The sequence below is a fragment of the Adelges cooleyi genome, unplaced genomic scaffold (assembly GCF_023614345.1).
Source record: "Adelges cooleyi isolate 19-005CV unplaced genomic scaffold, UGA_ACOO_1.1 ACOO_flye_CR_arks_rails_tigmint_CR_PRNA_795, whole genome shotgun sequence".
NCBI classification, from domain to species: domain Eukaryota; kingdom Metazoa; phylum Arthropoda; class Insecta; order Hemiptera; family Adelgidae; genus Adelges; species Adelges cooleyi.
The window spans coordinates 160589-183423 of NW_026096508.1; the positions used below are offsets into that span (position 1 = coordinate 160589).

General features: G+C 25.7%; 1 protein-coding gene across 12 annotated transcripts in view; it reads left to right on the plus strand.

Annotated features, from left to right (window-relative positions):
- LOC126845501 (uncharacterized) overlaps positions 1–22835 on the plus strand; it is a 69336-nt gene that overhangs the window by 11713 nt on the left and 34788 nt on the right. For 2 of the 12 annotated variants that reach the window (XR_007686783.1, XM_050584149.1), the window contains exon 2: positions 5902–5925. The exons of 5 other annotated variants lie outside the window; for them this stretch is intronic. Coding sequence is in view for 4 of the 7 variants with exons in the window: in XM_050584149.1 (XP_050440106.1) it covers positions 5902–5925 (24 nt within the window). In the remaining 3 variants the exon portion in view is untranslated. Of the gene's footprint in view, positions 1–5657; positions 5710–5901; positions 5926–22835 lie in introns of those variants that run through there. 5 more of the 12 variants (XM_050584153.1, XM_050584156.1, XR_007686786.1 and 2 more) reach the window with 4 other exon arrangements.

Here is a 22835-nt window from a genome sequence, read left to right on the forward strand (position 1 = left end):
ACTAACTTATCTTCTTATTTAGTAGGTTAAAAAATATATTGAACAATTAGACTTATTGTTATCGAAAAATATCAGGAATATTTGCAATATTGGACAAAAATGTCATGCAACGTTTGAATATTTTATCCGGCACATGTGTTTTTTTTTAAATAATGTAGGTTGGGTTTTCGAAAAAACATTGCCATTTGCGTCATACTTTAATAACACCGTTTCTATATGGTTTGAATAACGTTTGTTAAATAATGTATAAGATATTCAAATGAATATTTTTTCCGGCACATGTGTTTTTTTTTAAATAATGTAGGTTCTGTTATTTTCGAAATATCATTGCTATTTGCGTCATACTCAATAACAACGTTTCTATATAGCTGGAATAACGGTTTATACAATTAAATATTTTGTTGACTCATTTAATTCTAAATCTAAAAATTGTAAATAATCTTAAAAATTCAATCAAAAAATCAGAATTATTTTGGAAAAAAAAGTGTCATATCCTAAAGCATATTTTATATATCTACTATTAAAATTTATACTACCCTCCTACATATAAAAAATTTACAGTTGGTCCACTTTAACTATGTTTAGTGGAACAACTTCTAATTTGTTTTTTTCAAATAAAATCATATTATTCTCCTATAATAAGCGTTCTTTTATAGGGACCAAATTTTAAATAACTCAATCTAACTAGCATTGTATTGTGCCCTTTTATTAACCACAGTTTTATTTGGAACAACTTTGTATTTGTTAGAGACTAACTTATTTCCCTTATTATTAGGCTAAAAAATATATTTAACAGTTTAACTTGTTGTTATCGAAAACTATAAGGAATATTTTAAATATTAGACAAAAATTTCATGCAACGTTTGAATATTTTATCCGGCACATGTGTTTTTTTTTAAATAATGTAGGGTTGTGTTTTTTTCGAAAAAACATTGCCATTTGCGATATACTTCATAGGACTATTTCTATATGGTTTGAATAACGTTTGTTAAATAATGTATAACATATTCAAATATTGGGCGAAAATTTCATGCAACGTTTGAATATTTTATCCGGCACGTGTATTTTTTTAAAAATATGTATGTTCTGTTATTTTCTAAATAACATTGCCATTTGCGTTTTACTTCAATAACACTATTTCTATATAGTTTAAATAACGTTTTTTAAATATTGTATATTGTATTCAAGTGAATATTTTTTTGACTCATAAGATTCCATATTTAAAAATTGGGAATGATTTTAATTAATCAATCTGAAAATCAGTATTATTTTAGAAAAAAAGTGTCATATTCTAACGCATATTTGATATATCTTTACTATTAATATGTATTGGCCCACTTTACCTACAGGGTCCGGCAGTGAAACGGGATGATTTCAATACTTAATTACTATTTAATGAATGAATAAATTTTAATTTTAATAAATATTAATATAAAGTATAAAAGTTACAATTTTATGTTCAATACAAAAAAATACTGTTTTTTATGTACTACGTTTGCCAAATGACCTCCATTGTTATTTATTCATTCTTGTAGGTGGAACTTAAAGTTTTGCATGACCTCTCGCAGCATATTAACGGCTTGCGATTTTTTTTTATGGGGATACCTTAAATCAAAAGTGTTTGAGGCCAATCCACCAAGAACTATCCAAACACTCAAACAACGCATTCGGGACGATATTGAATCAATTTCCATTAATATGCTGCGAAAGGTCATGAGAACTTTATGTTCCGCCTACAAGAATGCATAAATAAAAATGGAGGTCATTTGGCAAACGTAGTACATAAAAAATAGTATTTTTTTGTATTGAACATAAAATTGTAACTCTTATACTTTATATTTATTAAAATTAAAATGTATTCATTCATTAAATAGTAATTAAGTATTGAAATCATCCCGTTTTACTGCCGGACCCTGTATGTTTACTATAGAGACATACAAATATCCAGGTAGAACAACTAAATTAAAGTTGCCCTACTAAATGTTTACAGGAACAACTTTTTATTAAATTCATTCAAATAGAATCATATTATTCTCCTATAATAAGCTTTCTTTTATCGGGACCAAATTTTGAATAACTCAGTATAACTAGTAATGTATTGTGACGTTATATTAACCACAGTTTTAGATGTATCAATTTTGTATTTTTTAGAGACTAACTTATCTTCTTATTTATTAGGTTAAAAAATATATTGAACAATTAGACTTATTGTTATCGAAAAATATCAGGAATATTTGCAATATTGGACAAAAATGTCATGCAACGTTTGAATATTTTATCCGGCACATGTGTTTTTTTTTAAATAATGTAGGTTGGGTTTTCGAAAAAACATTGCCATTTGCGTCATACTTTAATAACACCGTTTCTATATGGTTTGAATAATGTTTGTTAAATAATGTATAAGATATTCAAATGAATATTTTTTCCGGCACATGTGTTTTTTTTAAATAATGTAGGTTCTGTTATTTTCGAAATATCATTGCTATTTGCGTCATACTTAATAACACCGTTTCTATATAGCTGGAATAACGGTTTATACAATTGAATATTTTGTTGACTCATTTAATTCTAAATTTAAAAATTGTAAATGATCTTAAAAATTCAATCAAAAAATCAGAATTATTTTGGAAAAAAAATGTCATATCCTAACGCATATTTTATATATCTATACTAATAATATGTATACCACCCTCCTACAAATAAAACATTTACAGTTGGTCCACTTTAACTATGTTTAGTGGAACAACTTCTAATTTGTTTTTTTCAAATAAAATCATATTATTCTCCTATAATAAGCGTTCTTTTATAGGGACCAAATTTTAAATAACTCAATCTAACTAGCATTGTATTGTGCCCTTTTATTAACCACAGTTTTATTTGGAACAACTTTGTATTTTTTAGAGACTAACTTATCTCCTTATTTATTAGGTTAAAAAATATATTGAACAATTAGACTTATTGTTATCGAAAAATATCAGGAATATTTGCAATATTGGACAAAAATGTCATGCAACGTTTGAATATTTTATCCGGCACATGTGTTTTTTTTTAAATAATGTAGGTTGGGTTTTCGAAAAAACATTGCCATTTGCGTCATACTTTAATAACACCGTTTCTATATGGTTTGAATAACGTTTGTTAAATAATGTATAAGATATTCAAATGAATATTTTTTCCGGCACATGTGTTTTTTTTAAATAATGTAGGTTCTGTTATTTTCGAAATATCATTGCTATTTGCGTCATACTTAATAACACCGTTTCTATATAGCTGGAATAACGGTTTATACAATTGAATATTTTGTTGACTCATTTAATTCTAAATTTAAAAATTGTAAATGATCTTAAAAATTCAATCAAAAAATCAGAATTATTTTGGAAAAAAAATGTCATATCCTAACGCATATTTTATATATCTATACTAATAATATGTATACCACCCTCCTACAAATAAAACATTTACAGTTGGTCCACTTTAACTATGTTTAGTGGAACAACTTCTAATTTGTTTTTTTCAAATAAAATCATATTATTCTCCTATAATAAGCTTTCTTTTATCGGGACCAAATTTTGAATAACTCAGTATAACTAGTAATGTATTGTGACGTTATATTAACCACAGTTTTAGATGTATCAATTTTGTATTTTTTAGAGACTAACTTATCTTCTTATTTATTAGGTTAAAAAATATATTGAACAATTAGACTTATTGTTATCGAAAAATATCAGGAATATTTGCAATATTGGACAAAAATGTCATGCAACGTTTGAATATTTTATCCGGCACATGTGTTTTTTTTTAAATAATGTAGGTTGGGTTTTCGAAAAAACATTGCCATTTGCGTCATACTTTAATAACACCGTTTCTATATGGTTTGAATAATGTTTGTTAAATAATGTATAAGATATTCAAATGAATATTTTTTCCGGCACATGTGTTTTTTTTAAATAATGTAGGTTCTGTTATTTTCGAAATATCATTGCTATTTGCGTCATACTTAATAACACCGTTTCTATATAGCTGGAATAACGGTTTATACAATTGAATATTTTGTTGACTCATTTAATTCTAAATTTAAAAATTGTAAATGATCTTAAAAATTCAATCAAAAAATCAGAATTATTTTGGAAAAAAAATGTCATATCCTAAAGCATATTTTATATATCTACTATTAAAATTTATACTACCCTCCTACATATAAAAAATGTACAATTGGTCCACTTTAACTACGTTTAGTGGAACAACTTCTTATTTGTTTTTTTTAAATAGAAACATATTAAGCTCCTATAATAATCCTTCTTTTATCGGTATCAAATTTTAAATAACTCAGTCTAACTAGCATTGTAATGTGCCCTATTATTAACCACAGTTTTATTTGGATCAACTTTGTATTTTTTAGAGACTAACTTATTTCCTTAATTATTAGGTTAAACAATATATTTAACAGTTTGACTTGTTGTTATCGAAAATATAAGGAATATTTTAAATATTAGTCAAAAATTTCATGCAACGTTTGAATATTTTATCGGGTACATGTTTTTTTTTTTAAATAATGTAGGTTGTGTTTTTTTCGAAAAAACATTGCCATTTGCGTCATACTTTAATAACACCGTTACTATATGGTTTGAATAACGTTTGTAAATAATGTATTGTATTCAATTGAATATTTTTTTGACACATAAGATTCCATATTTAAAAATTGTGAATGATATTAAAAAATAAATCTAAAAATTAGATTATTATAGAATAACATACATCATATCTTAACGCATATTTGATATATCTTTGCTATTAATATGTATACCACCCTCCTACACATAAAAACTTTACAGTTGGTGCCACTTTAACTATGTTTACTATAGAGACACACATATATTCAGGTGGAACAACTAATAAAAAGTTGGTCTAACTAAATGTTTACTGGAACAACTTTTTATTAAATTCATTCAAATAGAATCATATAAAGCCCCTTTAATAAGCTTTCTTTTATCGGGACCAAATTTTTAATAACACAGTCGTAACTAGTAATGAATTGTGCTCTTATATTAATCGCAGTTTTAGTTGGACCAACTTTGTATTTTTCTCAGACTAACTTATTTCTCTAACTAATAGGTTATATAAAATAATTAACAGTTTGACTTATTGTTATCGAAAAATATTAGATATATTTGTAATGTTGGACAAAAATGTCATACAACGGTTAAATATTTTATCCGGCACATGTGTTTTTTAAAAAAATGTACGTTCTGTTATTTTCGAAATAACATTACCATTTGAGTTAACACAGTTTTTATATAGTTTGAATAACGTTTGTTAAATAATGTATATTATATTCAATAACATACAATATATATATATTATATCATTGAAATATTTTAAATATTGGGCAATTTTTGTTTAATGTTAACCGAAATTGTTTTTTACTATTATAATGTTTGCTCAAACTCACAAGTTTCTTAGAAACATGTATCGTTTTGTTTTTTTTGCAAATAACACTGCCTTTTGCGTCATATTTTAATGAAACTGTTACTATATAGTCTGAGAAAAACTTGCTAAATAATGTATATTATGTTCATTTAATTTTTTCACTGTACATTTTAAGATTGTGTATCGTAGTTTTCATTGTCTATCTTAGAAGTGTTCTTTAGTACATTATGCAGAAATTAACTATTTGTATTATAGTTTTTATTATTATGGAAGTATCATTGGGTATGTCTTATTTGTATTTTTTTTACAATACATTCACAGGTTCAATACTTTAATCATCATAATTTTATGGATTCTAATAAAATGACAAATTGTATTTTAATTTAATTGCATGGAGAAATTATTTTCAATTAAAAATTATGTAAGCGAGTATGAATTTATATTGAAACCTATAATTGCTTTTTTTATATTTAGTCACTCAAGGTCGCCCATTTCCAGGTATGTTTATAAATTATGTACAGCTATACATTTTACATACAATTTTATACATGTTTTCTACTTAACTTGTACATTTTTACTAACCTATTGTATAATATAACCGTTTAGTAATATTTAATGTTCACCTAAAAGTAGATAACAGATTACATTCCTTATACGTTGGTTTTTGGTGTATTTACACGGTACCAAAATTATACAAAATAATTGATAAAAATAATGATTTATGTTTATTTGTTGGTTAGGTGACAGACAGTCGGAAGGTAATTTTACGTTTTTTTTTTATTGATACAAGCGCCAAAACGACAAATACGAACAACCTTTTAGAGCGTTCTTTGTAGAACTTTTAGAAACTCATTCTGCGTGTCTGTTTCAACGACAAGAATGTTTTTCGTTAGTAAATCAATTTATAAAAAACATTTTTTTTCTTTCATGTAAATTGATGATCTAATTTTTAGTTATTTCCTTTAAACTGTTTTTAATCGTCTTTTTATAGTATCTTTGGACATAATACAAAAAATTAATTTCTTAAAGTAAAATAATTGATCTTTTTTCGAGTAACAGAAAGTAATTAAATTGAGTTTATAATCTAAAAAGCGTGTTGCCAATTTTTGAGAATTTTTCTATGTAGAAAGCTAATAAAACTTTACGTGAAATGTGTGAGTTTTAAACTAATAACTTTATAAAACGCTTAAAAAAAAGAGATGGAAATACATAGAAAATTGGAAAAACGGGGAAAAAATATCACAGTTATAAAAAAAGTTGAAATATTTATGTGTAAAATTAAGATAAATTTGCGGTTTTTTAGATTATAAACTCAATTAATGACATTTTGTTTATCAAAACATTCAAGTGAGTAAGTAAAATATAACGCTGGAAGTTTTTCAATCATTTGTTTTATGACAATAGATACAATACAAAATGATGATAAACAGAAGTAAATAAAAAACTAAAAATACTTTACACGACTAAATTTTATCGTAGTAGACATGCTGGGTAAGTTTTAAATTATTCTGCCGGTGTTGCTTCCGAATGATCGTTCATATTTGGCATTTTGGTCCATATAATTAATTTGGATTTCCACTTATTTCTCTACCAATATCTATTGGTAAAACATATATTTTCTAACACAAAATTTAAAATTTGGAAATTTTAATAGATTCTTAATAAGTAATATTTAAAAAAAATGTTGAGATGAAAATGTTACTAGACCAGATAAGTCTACAAAATTCAATAGGGGTTAAATTAATTTTATGTAGAAGCTGCACCAAAGTACTAAAAAATCGTATAAAACATGATTCCTATTTAAACTCGTTTAATATTTATTTTTCTAAATACTATTATGCCAATTTAAAGTTAGCAAACATTAATTTGATGTGTATTATTTGTTGAATTATAGCCAACGATCCGCCGATCAAACGTTCTACAAGTATAGTATATATTGTAGAGTTACCTAATGTGCACTTTCTTTATTATATTTTTAAAATTTAATTATTATTTTTGTATACTATTAAGTTAGTTATTTTTCTTATCATTGTAAGAATTCTTCTATTGTCTTCTATTGTACTAAAGGTATAGTATAGACAGTAGAGTTAGTAGTTGCCTAATATGCAATTTCTTCATTACATTATAATATTTATTTATTATTTTTATAAACCATTGAGTTAGTTCTTTTTCTTAGCATTGTCCTTCTTTTTTCCCGTGAATTTCGTCGAACTTAATAAATAATCAAACAAAGTAAATTCGTGAACCCGGTACTAACGTACGCAGTATTAGTTTAACCTCTGCATAACTGTACTCGGGGGATTTTTTTTTATCTGATGAATTGCGTTACACTGAGCGTATACGACAGAGCGCAGTAATCATCAGAGTATGTTAACAGTGATTCACACGAGCACATTTACTGAATAGTTAGGTTAGGTGCATGTACTCGGCTAGACACGCTTTTCCTAAATCATTATTGTTGATAAAAACCTTTCATTAGTATATATTCAATAAATATTAAAATATTGTGAAGACAATAAGTATTACAATATTGTACATTTCCTTATTAGTAACACAAAATCGTGTATAGTAATATCAATGTGATTTATTTATTGTTATGTAAATAAAAATATCTACATTTATAAATCAAAAACCTTTTTTATTGTTATTATTAGTATTATTGAAATTGTTTTTTAACACAGCTTTAAAATCGTGTAAAAAATGTTATATTTAAAGCTATTATTTTCGTACATGTGAATATGTAAGAAAATAATTATTTTCTTAAATATTCACTATTAAAAATATTTTACTGCTTAAAGTTCTCAAAACAGTAAACATTTTTTTTTTTTTTTTAGGCATCCTAAAGAAGGTGCCATTTCTAGGTAATATGTTTTTTTCATCGTTTAATACTTAATACTTCATTAGTTTTGTTTGCACAATTGAAATATGGGTCCAACAATATTCACGATAAAGCTAATTTATCATGGACGTCATATATATCTTGTTCATTTATTTTGAAATATTTTGATTATTAATAGTTCCATAATCGAATATCTTTGAAACGATTTAAACATGCTGTATACACTTTAATACATATTATAATAATATAATACACATATTCTATGGTCATGTACATTGTGCAATATTTCGAACCTGACAAATAATTAACATCTTTTAACGGAACACTGATTTGAAAAAGTGACAGACCTTTACATTAAACTGGTTAAGTGTGGTGTTATCATGAACAAGTTATGTACCGAGGAATATAGGTTAAAATAGTTATGCAACTTCGATTAGATTAAATAATTGTGTGCTCATTTAAAAATGTACACTAATTAGTTTTGATTCATCATCATAGTTATATTTTGAAATATCTAATATTTTATTTACTTAAAAGGTTGTGGATGTATCTCAAATCCAAAGACAGCAGAAACACCCACAGAGGGTGCAAGTAGTTCAGAACAACCAAAAGGTAATAGTTACTTATTTTTAAAAGATAATTTGTTTTAGTTAGAAGTGTAAACATTATTAATTTGGTGATTCCCTTATAAAGTCTTAAAACATAAAATAGCATCGTTTAGCATTCGATATGGTTTACTATATTTTGGTCGTGATTGAAATTCGAAAATGCAGTTTCCGTTCGCACTGTAAAGACGATTGCGTTTCTGAGCATCTCTTATTTACGTTTCAGTTTAGTTAGTCAAATTTACAAATGTCCCTTTTTCATGTTACAAAAATTATTATTTTCTTCCAATGGAATTACTTGACCGCGTCGAAACGTTACCTCGCTGTCCGCCGTAATAAAACTCGTCCTCAATATTACCGTTTTAATTATAATATTATTTTTGTCCTTATATATTAAAATATTATATTTTGTTATTAATTTTCATATATAATATTCATTTAATAAAAAAGCGTTTTGTATCGTGTTTAGAAACTTCTAAGGAAAAGAAAGGTTCAATCACCCTTGAGGCCCCTAATTTTAATGTAAGCTAATCTAATTGATAACACATATGTACATATATATATATATAAAGTTCTAATATTATAAATTATTATTCCTTAGGTTGATCTGGGAAACGTTCATGTACCGGATCAATAACACAGGTAACATTAAACAAGTTAATTCTATTTAAATCCATCCACTGCACATTTACTTTAAAACAAACAGACTGCCCTCGTATTTATCTCAATAACATACCCCTTCCAACCACTCAAAATGTTCGATACCTGGGTTTACACCTAGACCGGCGTCTTACTTGGGCAACTCATATCCACGCCAAGCGTCTCGTCTTAAACAACCGCCTCCGTCAATTACGCTTCCTTCTAACAACAAAACACCTCAACCTCCAAAACAAACTTTTAATTTACAAACTACTCTTCAAACCCATTTGGACCTATGGCATCCAGCTATGGGGAGCTGCCAAACCATCCAATATCTATAAAATACAAACATTTCAAAATAAATGTCTCCGTCTATTAACAAAAGCCCCATTTTACGTCTCCAATGATTCCCTCCACAAAGATCTCTCCATCCCAACAGTCCTTAACTCTGCCAAAACCTTCTACAAACGCCTACACTCCAAAACCTTTAGCCATAAAAACCCCCTGATCTCGGAACTATCCGTGCACACAATCCCTGGTGACCCCAGAAGGCGCCTAAAGCGAACGTGGTGTCGCGATCTATTGGTTGACTATCCACGATCTCACACGTCATGAAGTACCAGCTCTGGCTGGCCTCTTCTAACAAGTCTACTGTATCAATATATTATTATATATTTGCCTACCATGTAAATTATCCTTTGTTCTTATTGTAATTACATTTATTACAGATTGTACAAATTCTAAATAAAAAAAATAAAAATTCTATTTGAGCTATGAAATAATATATATTTTTTTTTTTTTGACAGAAAGGATCCAATGACAACAATCTAAATTACAGAGATATATTCAGTTAAAAATACAGCTTTAAGACAAATAAACAAAATTAAATTGTGTAAACTTTTAGTAAACCAAACCATATATTTCACGAATTCATAATAAATTTCTACTATCTGGCAAATTTAAAATATCTTGTTTTGCTTTAACACATGTTTTCAAACTTAGTTACTATATTTTCACCAGATTTTATTGTTGTAATTTTGTTTAAGTACAATGTGTATATGTTTCTTCTATCGTTATAGCCTGTAACAACGTTTTGCATAATTTCAAAAAGGTTTGTCTAGATAATACGACGGATTAAATTATAATGTAATAATTGTTATTGGTTATGGCGCTTTGAATGTGGCATGTTATCCTTTGACGGTTGTTTTGGTGTGAAAACACAGTACGTAGTATGTTCGTACGTAGTGTATTAGTAGGATCTTAGAAAAAACAGCATGTTCAATGGAAAGTCTGCATATTTCTTAGTAAATTTATTTCAAAAAAACAATATCTTCTTAAAAATTAAAAAATTAAGGTAATAGACTAATTATTACAAAACAATAATTTAAAAAATATTAAGGATACTTAGGAATTAGGACTAATAATCAATGCAGAAAAATAAAGAATTAATAGTAATAAAAAACATAAAGGTCATATTTCAGGCGAATCTGCAACCACGAAAGAAAATTTTCATAACTCGTTAAAGAACCGAATAAATTTAAAGTAGTGGTGGAATTTTAGATAACGATAGAGTATATTAAGAAGCAGTAACAAGCTAGTATACTAAAACATCAAGTTTCTGGCTAATATTGTAGTGTTTAATATCTGGCTTAACACAATTCTTAGAGAATTTAGACTCTTAAACTATTTTGAACTTTTCATTTAGTTCTAATTTGAACGTTCAACGTACAACATTTCTCTTATCTCCTATATCTTACCCTAATCTCCTACCCCTATCTCCCACCCCTATCTTTAGAAAAATTAAGAACGAATAGTAATAAGTAAGGTAAAAGTAATAATATTAATAGACAATATTTATAAAACAATCTTCTTCATCTTTGCCCTACACTCCCAAATACATGAGGTCGGCCAAATATTTAAAAAAACAATAAAATCGAAAAATTACATTTCCCAAGAAATGGATATTTGTAGATACTGCTTGTATTTTCAGGAGGGAATTATAAATCTATATTCTGTAACAATGAGTAAATTACCTGGGTAATTTCTACTATTATGAAAAAAACTACTGATATAAAAAAAACAATACCAATGCTATGTTAGCTCAGTGTAAATGACCGCAACGTAACATCTAAGTAGGACGTCATATCAAATTCAGAATTTTTTTACCAGTGTTTTACGTGCCGAGCGGTGGTTTTTGAAGAAGGGTTAAATTGAAGTAATACACATCAAAAGTGGCCATGTTTTCCAAATATTATTACAAGTCAAGAAAAACAACATACAATTATTTTTAAAAAAATGTACAAGTTTAAAATTAATTCACAGTCTGCGTCTCTCTGTTCTGTAGGCTGATGGAATGATGTCTGTCTATATAGTTATCCAAATATATAACAGACATAAAATGATGCATTGGATTGTTTACAACGTTTGCAAAAATAAAAATTTCACAATAGCTATTTATATAAGCATGACGCTATCAATGATTGCATTTATTTCATGTAGGTAGACGATGTGTGTCGATGGATAGCCGAAGATATTAAATTTGGTTTTTGTTTATTAATGAAATATATTTTAATAATTACTACCTGTCTAATCTAACAATAAATAAATAGTAGGACATTGTTTAAACATAATACAAGAACTCAACTCTACTTAAAATATAGTTAGGTGTGTATATGGTTATGTTTTTTGGTTTAACAAAAAATCTATTTGATTGACTTATTTTAAAAGTTTTATTTTTACAGCATGCCCTATATATATATATTTATAATATTATTGAGATTGTTAGAACATTATATTTAAAATGCCTATAATTGTAAATCAATGGAATTCTAAAAACTATTGGTTTTTTAAAAAATTAAAACATTAATTTTTTTAACTTTTTTTGTTGTCTATAATTATTATTAGTATACATGGTATACAAGTTACAACTATTGATTTAATTAAATTGATACTTGATTTCACTTATTTCAAACTTAGCATTGTTTAAAATATTTTAATATTTTCATTTAGTAGGATAAAATGTTGGTTACCCATCTAACAAAAATATCAATACATGGATTCTACCTTTGTGGTTAACTTAAAACAATATGAAAATAAATATGAATAAATGCATATTATATGCTATTGATAGTAATACGTTTGATAGAAGTAAGTAATACGTTTATACGTTTATAATATGGGTATTTGATAAACTGAATATTATTATTATACAATAATTGTGAAGATCTAAAAACCTAAAAGACTTGCATCGAGACATTTTATTAAACCGCTTTTTGGTCGTTTTTATAGGCACTGCCAAAAAAACAATAATCAAAAGAATGTCTTATCAACCTTCACTTCATTTCCTTTTAAGATTTAATAGTTACTGATTGACCTCTAGACATATCATTCATGCCTTACTCTTCAGTTCTTAAACACTTTTAAACTTCTTAAGTAAACACCTTTAATGCATCATGCCGGGTCTACCTCTGATGATTAAATTCTAAATGTACAGTAGGTACGTCATTATCGGTTACTGACATAGACGGTTATTTATGAACATATTAGGAAATTAAGTCAACCAATACAGATAGCTAGTGACCTTCCCGGTCACCTGTCAGTTAATACTTGTGACCAATTTGGTCGTCTTCCAGCTACTAGTAGGTATAACATATAGGAAACCATCGAAAAAATAACGAATGTTTTTATACATTAGGATCTAATTTTCTCACATAATATGATCACGCGTGATCATATTTATCACGTAAGATAATTTGACGACAATTTGACTTATTGTTATTGAAAAATAACAGGAATATTTTAAATATTAGACAAAAATATCGTACAACGTTTGAATATTTTTTCCGGCACATGTGTTTTTTTTTTAAATAATGTAGGTTCTGTTATTATCGAAATAACATGGCCATTTGCGTCATACTTCAATAGCACTATTTCTATATAGTATAAATAACGGTTGTAAAATAATTTATTATATCAATAGAATACTTTAAATAATAGGCAAATTTTTTTAATGTTAACGGAAATTGTTTTTCACTGTTATCATGTTTGCTAAATTTCACAGGTTTTTTTTATAAAAAAAAAATGTTCTGTTATTTTCGAAATATCATTGCTATTTGCGTCATACTTAAAAACACTGTTTCTATATAGTTTGAATAACGGTTTATCCAATTGAATATTTTTTTGACTCATTTAATTCTAAATTAAAAAATTGTAAATGATCTTAAAAAATCAATCAAAAAATCAGAATTATTTTGGAAAAAAAATGGCAAATCCTAAAGCATATTTAATATATCTACTATTAAAATTTATACCACCCTCCTACAAATAAAAAATTTACAGTTGGTCCACTTTAACTATGTTTAGTGGAACAACTTCTTATTTGGTTTTTTTTAAATAGAACCGTATTAAGCTCCTATAAAAAGCCTTCTTTTATCGGGACCAAATTTATAATAACTCAGTCAAACTAACATTGTATTGTGCCTTTTAATTAACCACAGTTTTATTTGGATCAACTTTGTATTTTTTAGAGACTAACTTATCTCCTACTAAATGTTTACTGGAAAAACTTTTTAAATTTAATTCGTTTTAATAGAATCATATTAAGCCCCTGTAATAAGCCTTCTTTTATCGGAACAAATTTTTAACTCAGTATAACTAGTAATGTATTATGACCTTTTATTAAACACAGGTTTAGTTGGACCAACTTTGTATTTTGTAGAGACTAACTTATCTCATTAATTATTAGGTAAAAGAAAATATTGAACAATTTGACTTATTGTTATCGAAAAATATCAGAAATATTTGCAATATTGGACAAAAATTTCATGCAACGGTTGAATATTTTATCGGGCACATGTGTTATTTAGAAAAATATACGTTCCGTTATTTTCGAAATAACATTACCATTTGTGTCATACTTAATAACACCGTTTCTATATGGTTTGAATAACGTTTGTAAATAATGTATATTGTATTCAATTGAATATTTTTTTGACAAATAAGATTCCATATTTAAAATATGGGAATGATTTTAAAAAATCAATCTAAAAACTAGAATTGTATAGAATAAAATATCATATCTTAACGCATATTTGATATAATTTTGTTATTAATATTTATAGCACCCTCCTACAACTAAAAACTTTACAGTTGGCCTATTTTAACTATGTTTACTATAGAGACATACAAATATCCAGGTGGAACAACTAAATTTAGATTGTCCCTACTAAATGTTTACTGGAAAACTTTTTAAATTTAATTCGTTCAAATAGAATCATATTAAGCCCCTCTAATAAGCTTTCTTTTATCGGCACTAAATTTTGAATAACTCAGTATAACTAGTAATGTATTGTAATGACCTTATATTAACCACAGTTTTAGATAGATCAATTTTGTATTTTTTAGTGTCTAACTTATCTCCTTATTTATTAGGTTAATAAATATATTGAACAATTTCACTTATTGTTATCGAAAATAATCAGGAATATTTGAAATATTGGACTAAAATTTCATGCAACGTTTAAATATTTTATCCGGCACATGTGTTTTTTTTTAAATAATGTAGGTTGTGTTATTTTCGAAAAAACATTGCCATTTGCGTCATACTTTAATAACACCGTTTCTATATGGTTTAAATAACGTTTGTAAATAATGTATATTGTATTCAATTGAATATTTTTTTGACAAATAAGATTCCATATTTAAAATATGGGAATGATTTTAAAAAATCAATCTAAAAACTAGATTGTTATAGAATAAAAAATCATATCTTAACGCATATTTGATATAATTTTGTTATTAATATTTATAGCACCCTCCTACAACTAAAAACTTTACAGTTGGTCTATTTTAACTATGTTTACTATAGAGACATACAAATATCCAGGTGGAACAACTAAATTTAGATTGTCCCTACTAAATGTTTACTGGAAAAACTTTTTAAATTTAATTCGTTCAAATAGAATCATATTAAGCCCCTCTAATAAGCTTTCTTTTATCGGCACTAAATTTTTAATAACTCAGTATAACTAGTAATGTATTGTAATGACCTTATATTAACCACAGTTTTAGATATATCAATTTTGTATTTTTTAGTGTCTAACTTATCTCCTTATTTATTAGGTTAAAAAATATATTGAACAATTTGACTTATTGTTATCGAAAATAATCAGGAATATTTGAAATATTGGACTAAAATTTCATGCAACGTTTAAATATTTTATCCGGCACATGTGTTTTTTTTTAAATAATGTAGGTTGTGTTATTTTCGAAAAAACATTGCCATTTGCGTCATACTTTAATAACACCGTTTCTATATGGTTTAAATAACGTTTGTAAATAATGTATATTGTATTCAATTGAATATTTTTTTGACAAATAAGATTCCATATTTAAAATATGAGAATGATTTTAAAAAATCAATCTAAAAACTAGATTGTTATAGAATAAAATATCATATCTTAACGCATATTTGATATAATTTTGTTATTAATATTTATAGCACTCTCCTACAACTAAAAACTTTACAGTTGGTCTATTTTAACTATGTTTATTATAGAGACATACAAATATCCAGGTGGAACAACTAAATTTAGATTGTCCCTACTAAATGTTTACTGGAAAAACTTTTTAAATTTAATTCGTTCAAATAGAATCATATTAAGCCCCTCTAATAAGCTTTCTTTTATCGGCACTAAATTTTGAATAACTCAGTATAACTAGTAATGTATTGTAATGACATTATATTAACCACAGTTTTAGATAGATCAATTTTGTATTTTTTAGTGTCTAACTTATCTCCTTATTTATTAGGTTAAAAAATATATTGAACAATTTGACTTATTGTTATCGAAAATAATCAGGAATATTTAAAATATTGGACTAAAATTTCATGCAACGTTTAAATATTTTATCCGGCACATGTGTTTTTTTTTAAATAATGTAGGTTGTGTTATTTTCGAAAAAACATTGCCATTTGCGTCATACTTTAATAACACCGTTTCTATATGGTTTAAATAACGTTTGTAATTAATGTATATTGTATTCAATTGAATATTTTTTTGACAAATAAGATTCCATATTTAAAATATGGGAATGATTTTAAAAAATCAATCTAAAAACTAGATTGTTATAGAATAAAAAATCATATCTTAACGCATATTTGATATAATTTTGTTATTAATATTTATAGCACCCTCCTACAACTAAAAACTTTACAGTTGGTCTATTTTAACTATGTTTACTATAGAGACATACAAATATCCAAGTGGAACAACTAAATTTAGATTGTCCCTACTAAATGTTTACTGGAAAAACTTTTTAAATTTAATTCGTTCAAATAGAATCATATTAGGCCCCTCTAATAAGCCTTCTATTATCGGAACAAATTTTTAACTCAGTATAACTAGTAATGTATTGTAATGACATTATATTAACCACAGTTTTAGATAGATCAATTTTGTATTTTTTTTTGTCTAACTTATCTCCTTATTTATTAGGTTAAAAAATATATTGAACAATTTGACCTATTGTTATCGAAAATAATCAGGAATATTTGAAATATTGGAATCAAATTTTGTGCAACGTTTGAATATTTTATCCGGCACATGTGTTTTTTTTTAAATAATGTAGGTTGTGTTATTTTCGAAAAAACATTGCCATTTGCGTCATACTTTAATAACACCGTTTCTATATGGTTTAAATAACGTTTGTAAATAATGTATATTGTATTCAATTGAATATTTTTTTGACAAATAAGATTCCATATTTAAAATATGGGAATGATTTTAAAAAATCAATCTAAAAACTAGATTGTTATAGAATAAAATATCATATCTTAACGCATATTTGATATAATTTTGTTATTCATATTTATAGCACCCTCCTACAACTAAAAACTTTACAGTTGGTCTATTTTAACTATGTTTACTATAGAGACATACAAATATCCAAGTGGAACAACTAAATTTAGATTGTCCCTACTAAATGTTTACTGGAAAAACTTTTTAAATTTAATTCGTTCAAATAGAATCATATTAGGCCCCTCTAATAAGCCTTCTATTATCGGAACAAATTTTTAACTCAGTAAAACTAGTAATGTATTGTAATGACATTATATTAACCACAGTTTTAGATAGATCAATTTTGTATTTTTTAGTGTCTAACTTATCTCCTTATTTATTAGGTTAAAAAATATATTGAACAATTTGACCTATTGTTATCGAAAAAAATCAGGAATATTTGAAATATTGGAATCAAATTTCGTGCGACGTTTGAATATTTTATCCGGCACATGTGTTTTTTTGTAAATAATGTAGGTTGTGTTATTTTCGAAAAAACATTGCCATTTGCGTCATACTTTAATAACACCGTTTCTATAAGGTTTGAATAACGTTTGTTAAGTAATGTATAAGATATTCAAATGAATATTTTTTTTTAACTCATAAATTTCCAACTTTAAAAATGTTAAATGATTTTAATTCATCATTCTAAAAATCAGAATTAATTTGGAAAAAAAAGTGTCATATCCTAAAGCATATTTGATAAATCTACTATTATAATTTATACCACCCTCCTACACATAAAAACTTTACAGATGGTCACACTTTAACTATGTTTACTGGAAAAACTTTTTAATTTAATTCTTTCAAATAGAATCATATTAAGCCCCTCTAATAAGCTTTCTTTTATCGGCACTAAATTTTGAATAACTCAGTATAACTAGTAATGTATTGTAATGACATTATATTAACCACAGTTTTAGATAGATCAATTTTGTATTTTTTAGTGTCTAACTTATCTCCTTATTTATTAGGTTAAAAAATATATTGAACAATTTGACCTATTGTTATCGAAAATAATCAGGAATATTTGAAATATTGGAATCAAATTTTGTGCAACGTTTGAATATTTTATCCGGCACATGTGTTTTTTTTTAAATAATGTAGGTTGTGTTATTTTCGAAAAAACATTGCCATTTGCGTCATACTTTAATAACACCGTTTCTATATGGTTTAAATAACGTTTGTAAATAATGTATATTGTATTCAATTGAATATTTTTTTGACAAATAAGATTCCATATTTAAAATATGGGAATGATTTTAAAAAATCAATCTAAAAACTAGATTGTTATAGAATAAAATATCATATCTTAACGCATATTTGATATAATTTTGTTATTAATAATTATAGCACCCTCCTACAACTAAAAACTTTACAGTTGGTCTATTTTAACTATGTTTACTATAGAGACATACAAATATCCAAGTGGAACAACTAAATTTAGATTGTCCCTACTAAATGTTTACTGGAAAAACTTTTTAAATTTAATTCGTTCAAATAGAATCATATTAAGCCCCTCTAATAAGCTTTCTTTTATCGGCACTAAATTTTGAATAACTCAGTATAACTAGTAATGTATTGTAATGACATTATATTAACCACAGTTTTAGATAGATCAATTTTGTATTTTTTAGTGTCTAACTTATCTCCTATTTATTAGGTTAAAAAATATATTGAACAATTTGACCTATTGTTATCGAAAATAATCAGGAATATTTGAAATATTGGAATCAAATTTCGTGCAACGTTTGAATATTTTATCCGGCACATGTGTTTTTTTTAAATAATGTAGGTTGTGTTATTTTCGAAAAAACATTACCATTTGTGTCATATTTAATAACACCGTTTCTATATGGTTTGAATAACGTTTGTAAATAATGTATATTGTATTCAATTGAATATTTTTTTGACAAATAAGATTCCATATTTAAAATATGGGAATGATTTTAAAAAATCAATCTAAAAAACTAGAATTGTATAGAATAAAATATCATATCTTAACGCATATTTGATATAATTTTGTTATTAATATTTATAGCACCCTCCTACACATAAAAACTTTACAGTTGGTGCTACTTTAGCTATGTTTAGTGGAACAACTACTTATTTGTTTTTTTCAAATAGAATTATATTAAGCTCCTCTAATAAGCATTTTTTTATCGGGACCAAATTTTTACTAACTCAGTCTAACTAGCATTGTATTGTGCCCTTATATTATTAACCACAGGTTTAGTTGGACCAACTTTGTATTTTGTAGAGACTAACTTATATCCTTAATTATTAAATAAAAGAAAATATTGAACAATTTGACTTATTATTATCGAAAAATTTCAGAAATATTTGCAATATTGGACAAAAATTTCATGCAACGGTTGAATATTTTATCGGGCACATGTGTTTTTTAGAAAAATATACGTTCTGTTATTTTCGAAATAACATTACCATTTGTGTCATACTTAATAACACCGTTTCTATATGGTTTGAATAACGTTTGTAAATAATGTATATTGTATTCAATTGAATATTTTTTTGACAAATAAGATTCCATATTTAAAATATGGGAATGATTTTAAAAAATCAATCTAAAAACTAGAATTGTATAGAATAAAATATTATATCTGAACGCATATTTAATATAATTATGTTATATATATTTATAGAACCCTCTACAACTAAAAACTTTACAGTTGGCCTATTTTAACTATGTTTACTATAGAGACATACAAATATCCAGGTGGAACAACTAAATTTAGATTGTCCCTACTAAATGTTTACTGGAAAAACTTTTTAAATTTAATTCGTACAAATAGAATCATATTAAGCCCCTCTAGTAAGCTTTCTTTTATCGGCACTAAATTTTGAATAACTTAGTATAACTAGTAATGTATTGTAATGACCTTATATTAACCACAGTTTTAGATAGATCAATTTTGTATTTTTTAGTGTCTAACTTATCTCCTTATTTATTAGGTTAAAAAATATATTGAACAATTTGACTTATTGTTATCGAAAATAATCAGGAATATTTGAAATATTGGACTAAAATTTCATGCAACGTTTAAATATTTTATCCGGCACATGTGTTTTTTTTTAATAATGTAGGTTGTGTTATTTTCGAAAAAACATTGCCATTTGCGTCATACTTTAATAACACCGTTTCTATATGGTTTAAATAACGTTTGTAAATAATGTATATTGTATTCAATTGAATATTTTTTTGACAAATAAGATTCCATATTTAAAATATGAGAATGATTTTAAAAAATCAATCTAAAAACTAGATTGTTATAGAATAAAATATCATATCTTAACGCATATTTGATATAATTTTGTTATTAATGTTTATAGCACCCTCCTACAACTAAAAACTTTACAGTTGGTCTATTTTAACTATGTTTACTATAGAGACATACAAATATCCAAGTGGAACAACTAAATTTAGATTGTCCCTACTAAATGTTTACTGGAAAACTTTTTAAATTTAATTCGTTCAAATAGAATCATATTAAGCCCCTCTAGTAAGCTTTCTTTTATCGGCACTAAATTTTGAATAACTCAGTATAACTAGTAATGTATTGTAATGACCTTATATTAACCACAGTTTTAGATATATCAATTTTGTATTTTTTAGTGTCTAACTTATCTCCTTATTTATTAGGTTAAAAAATATATTGAACAATTTGACTTATTGTTATCGAAAATAATCAGGAATATTTGAAATATTGGACTAAAATTTCATGCAACGTTTAAATATTTTATCCGGCACATGTGTTTTTTTTAATAATGTAGGTTGTGTTATTTTCGAAAAAAACATTGCCATTTGCGTCATACTTTAAAAACTCCGTTTCTATATGGTTTAAATAACGTTTGTAAATAATGTATATTGTATTCAATTGAATATTTTTTTGACAAATAAGATTCCATATTTAAAATATGAGAATGATTTTAAAAAATCAATCTAAAAACTAGATTGTTATAGAATAAAATATCATATCTTAACGCATATTTGATATAATTTTGTTATTAATATTTATAGCACCCTCCTACAACTAAAAACATTACAGTTGGTGCTACTTTAGCTATGTTTAGTGGAACAACTACTTATTTGTTTTTTTCAAATAGAATCATATTAAGCTCCTCTAATAAGCATTTTTTTATCGGGACAAATTTTAAATAACTCAGTCTAACTAGCATTGTATTGTGCCCTTATATTATTAACCACAGGTTTAGTTGGACCAACTTTGTATTTTGTAGAGACTAACTTATCTCCTTAATTATAAGGTAAAAGAAAATATTGAACAATTTGACTTATTGTTATCGAAAAATATCAGAAATATTTGCAATATTGTACAAAAATTTCATGCAACGGTTGAATATTTTATCGGGCACATGTGTTTTTTAGAAAAATGTACGTTCTGTTATTTTCGAAATAACATTACCATTTGTGTCATACTTAATAACACCGTTTCTATATGGTTTGAATAACGTTTGTAAATAATGTATATTGTATTCAATTGAATATTTCTTGACAAATAAGATTCCATATTTAAAATATGGGAATGATTTTAAAAAATCAATCTAAAAACTAGAATTGTATAGAATAAAATATCATATCTTAACGCATATTTAATATAATTTTGTTATTTATATTTATAGCACCCTCCTACAACTAAAAATTTTACAGTTGGCCTATTTTAACTATGTTTACTATAGAGACATACAAATATCCAGGTGGAACAACTAAATTTAGATTGTCCCTACTAAATGTTTACTGGAAAAACTTTTTAAATTTAATTCGTACAAATAGAATCATATTAAGCCCCTCTAGTAAGCTTTCTTTTATCGGCACTAAATTTTGAATAACTTAGTATAACTAGTAATGTATTGTAATGACCTTATATTAACCACAGTTTTAGATAGATCAATTTTGTATTTTTTAGTGTCTAACTTATCTCCTTATTTATTAGGTTAAAAAATATATTGAACAATTTGACTTATTGTTATCGAAAATAATCAGGAATATTTGAAATATTGGACTAAAATTTCATGCAACGTTTAAATATTTTATCCGGCACATGTGTTTTTTTTTAATAATGTAGGTTGTGTTATTTTCGAAAAAACATTGCCATTTGCGTCATACTTTAATAACACCGTTTCTATATGGTTTAAATAACGTTTGTAAATAATGTATATTGTATTCAATTGAATATTTTTTTGACAAATAAGATTCCATATTTAAAATATGAGAATGATTTTAAAAAATCAATCTAAAAACTAGATTGTTATAGAATAAAATATCATATCTTAACGCATATTTGATATATTTTGTTATTAATGTTTATAGCACCCTCCTACAACTAAAAACTTTACAGTTGGTCTATTTTAACTATGTTTACTATAGAGACATACAAATATCCAAGTGGAACAACTAAATTTAGATTGTCCCTACTAAATGTTTACTGGAAAAACTTTTTAAATTTAATT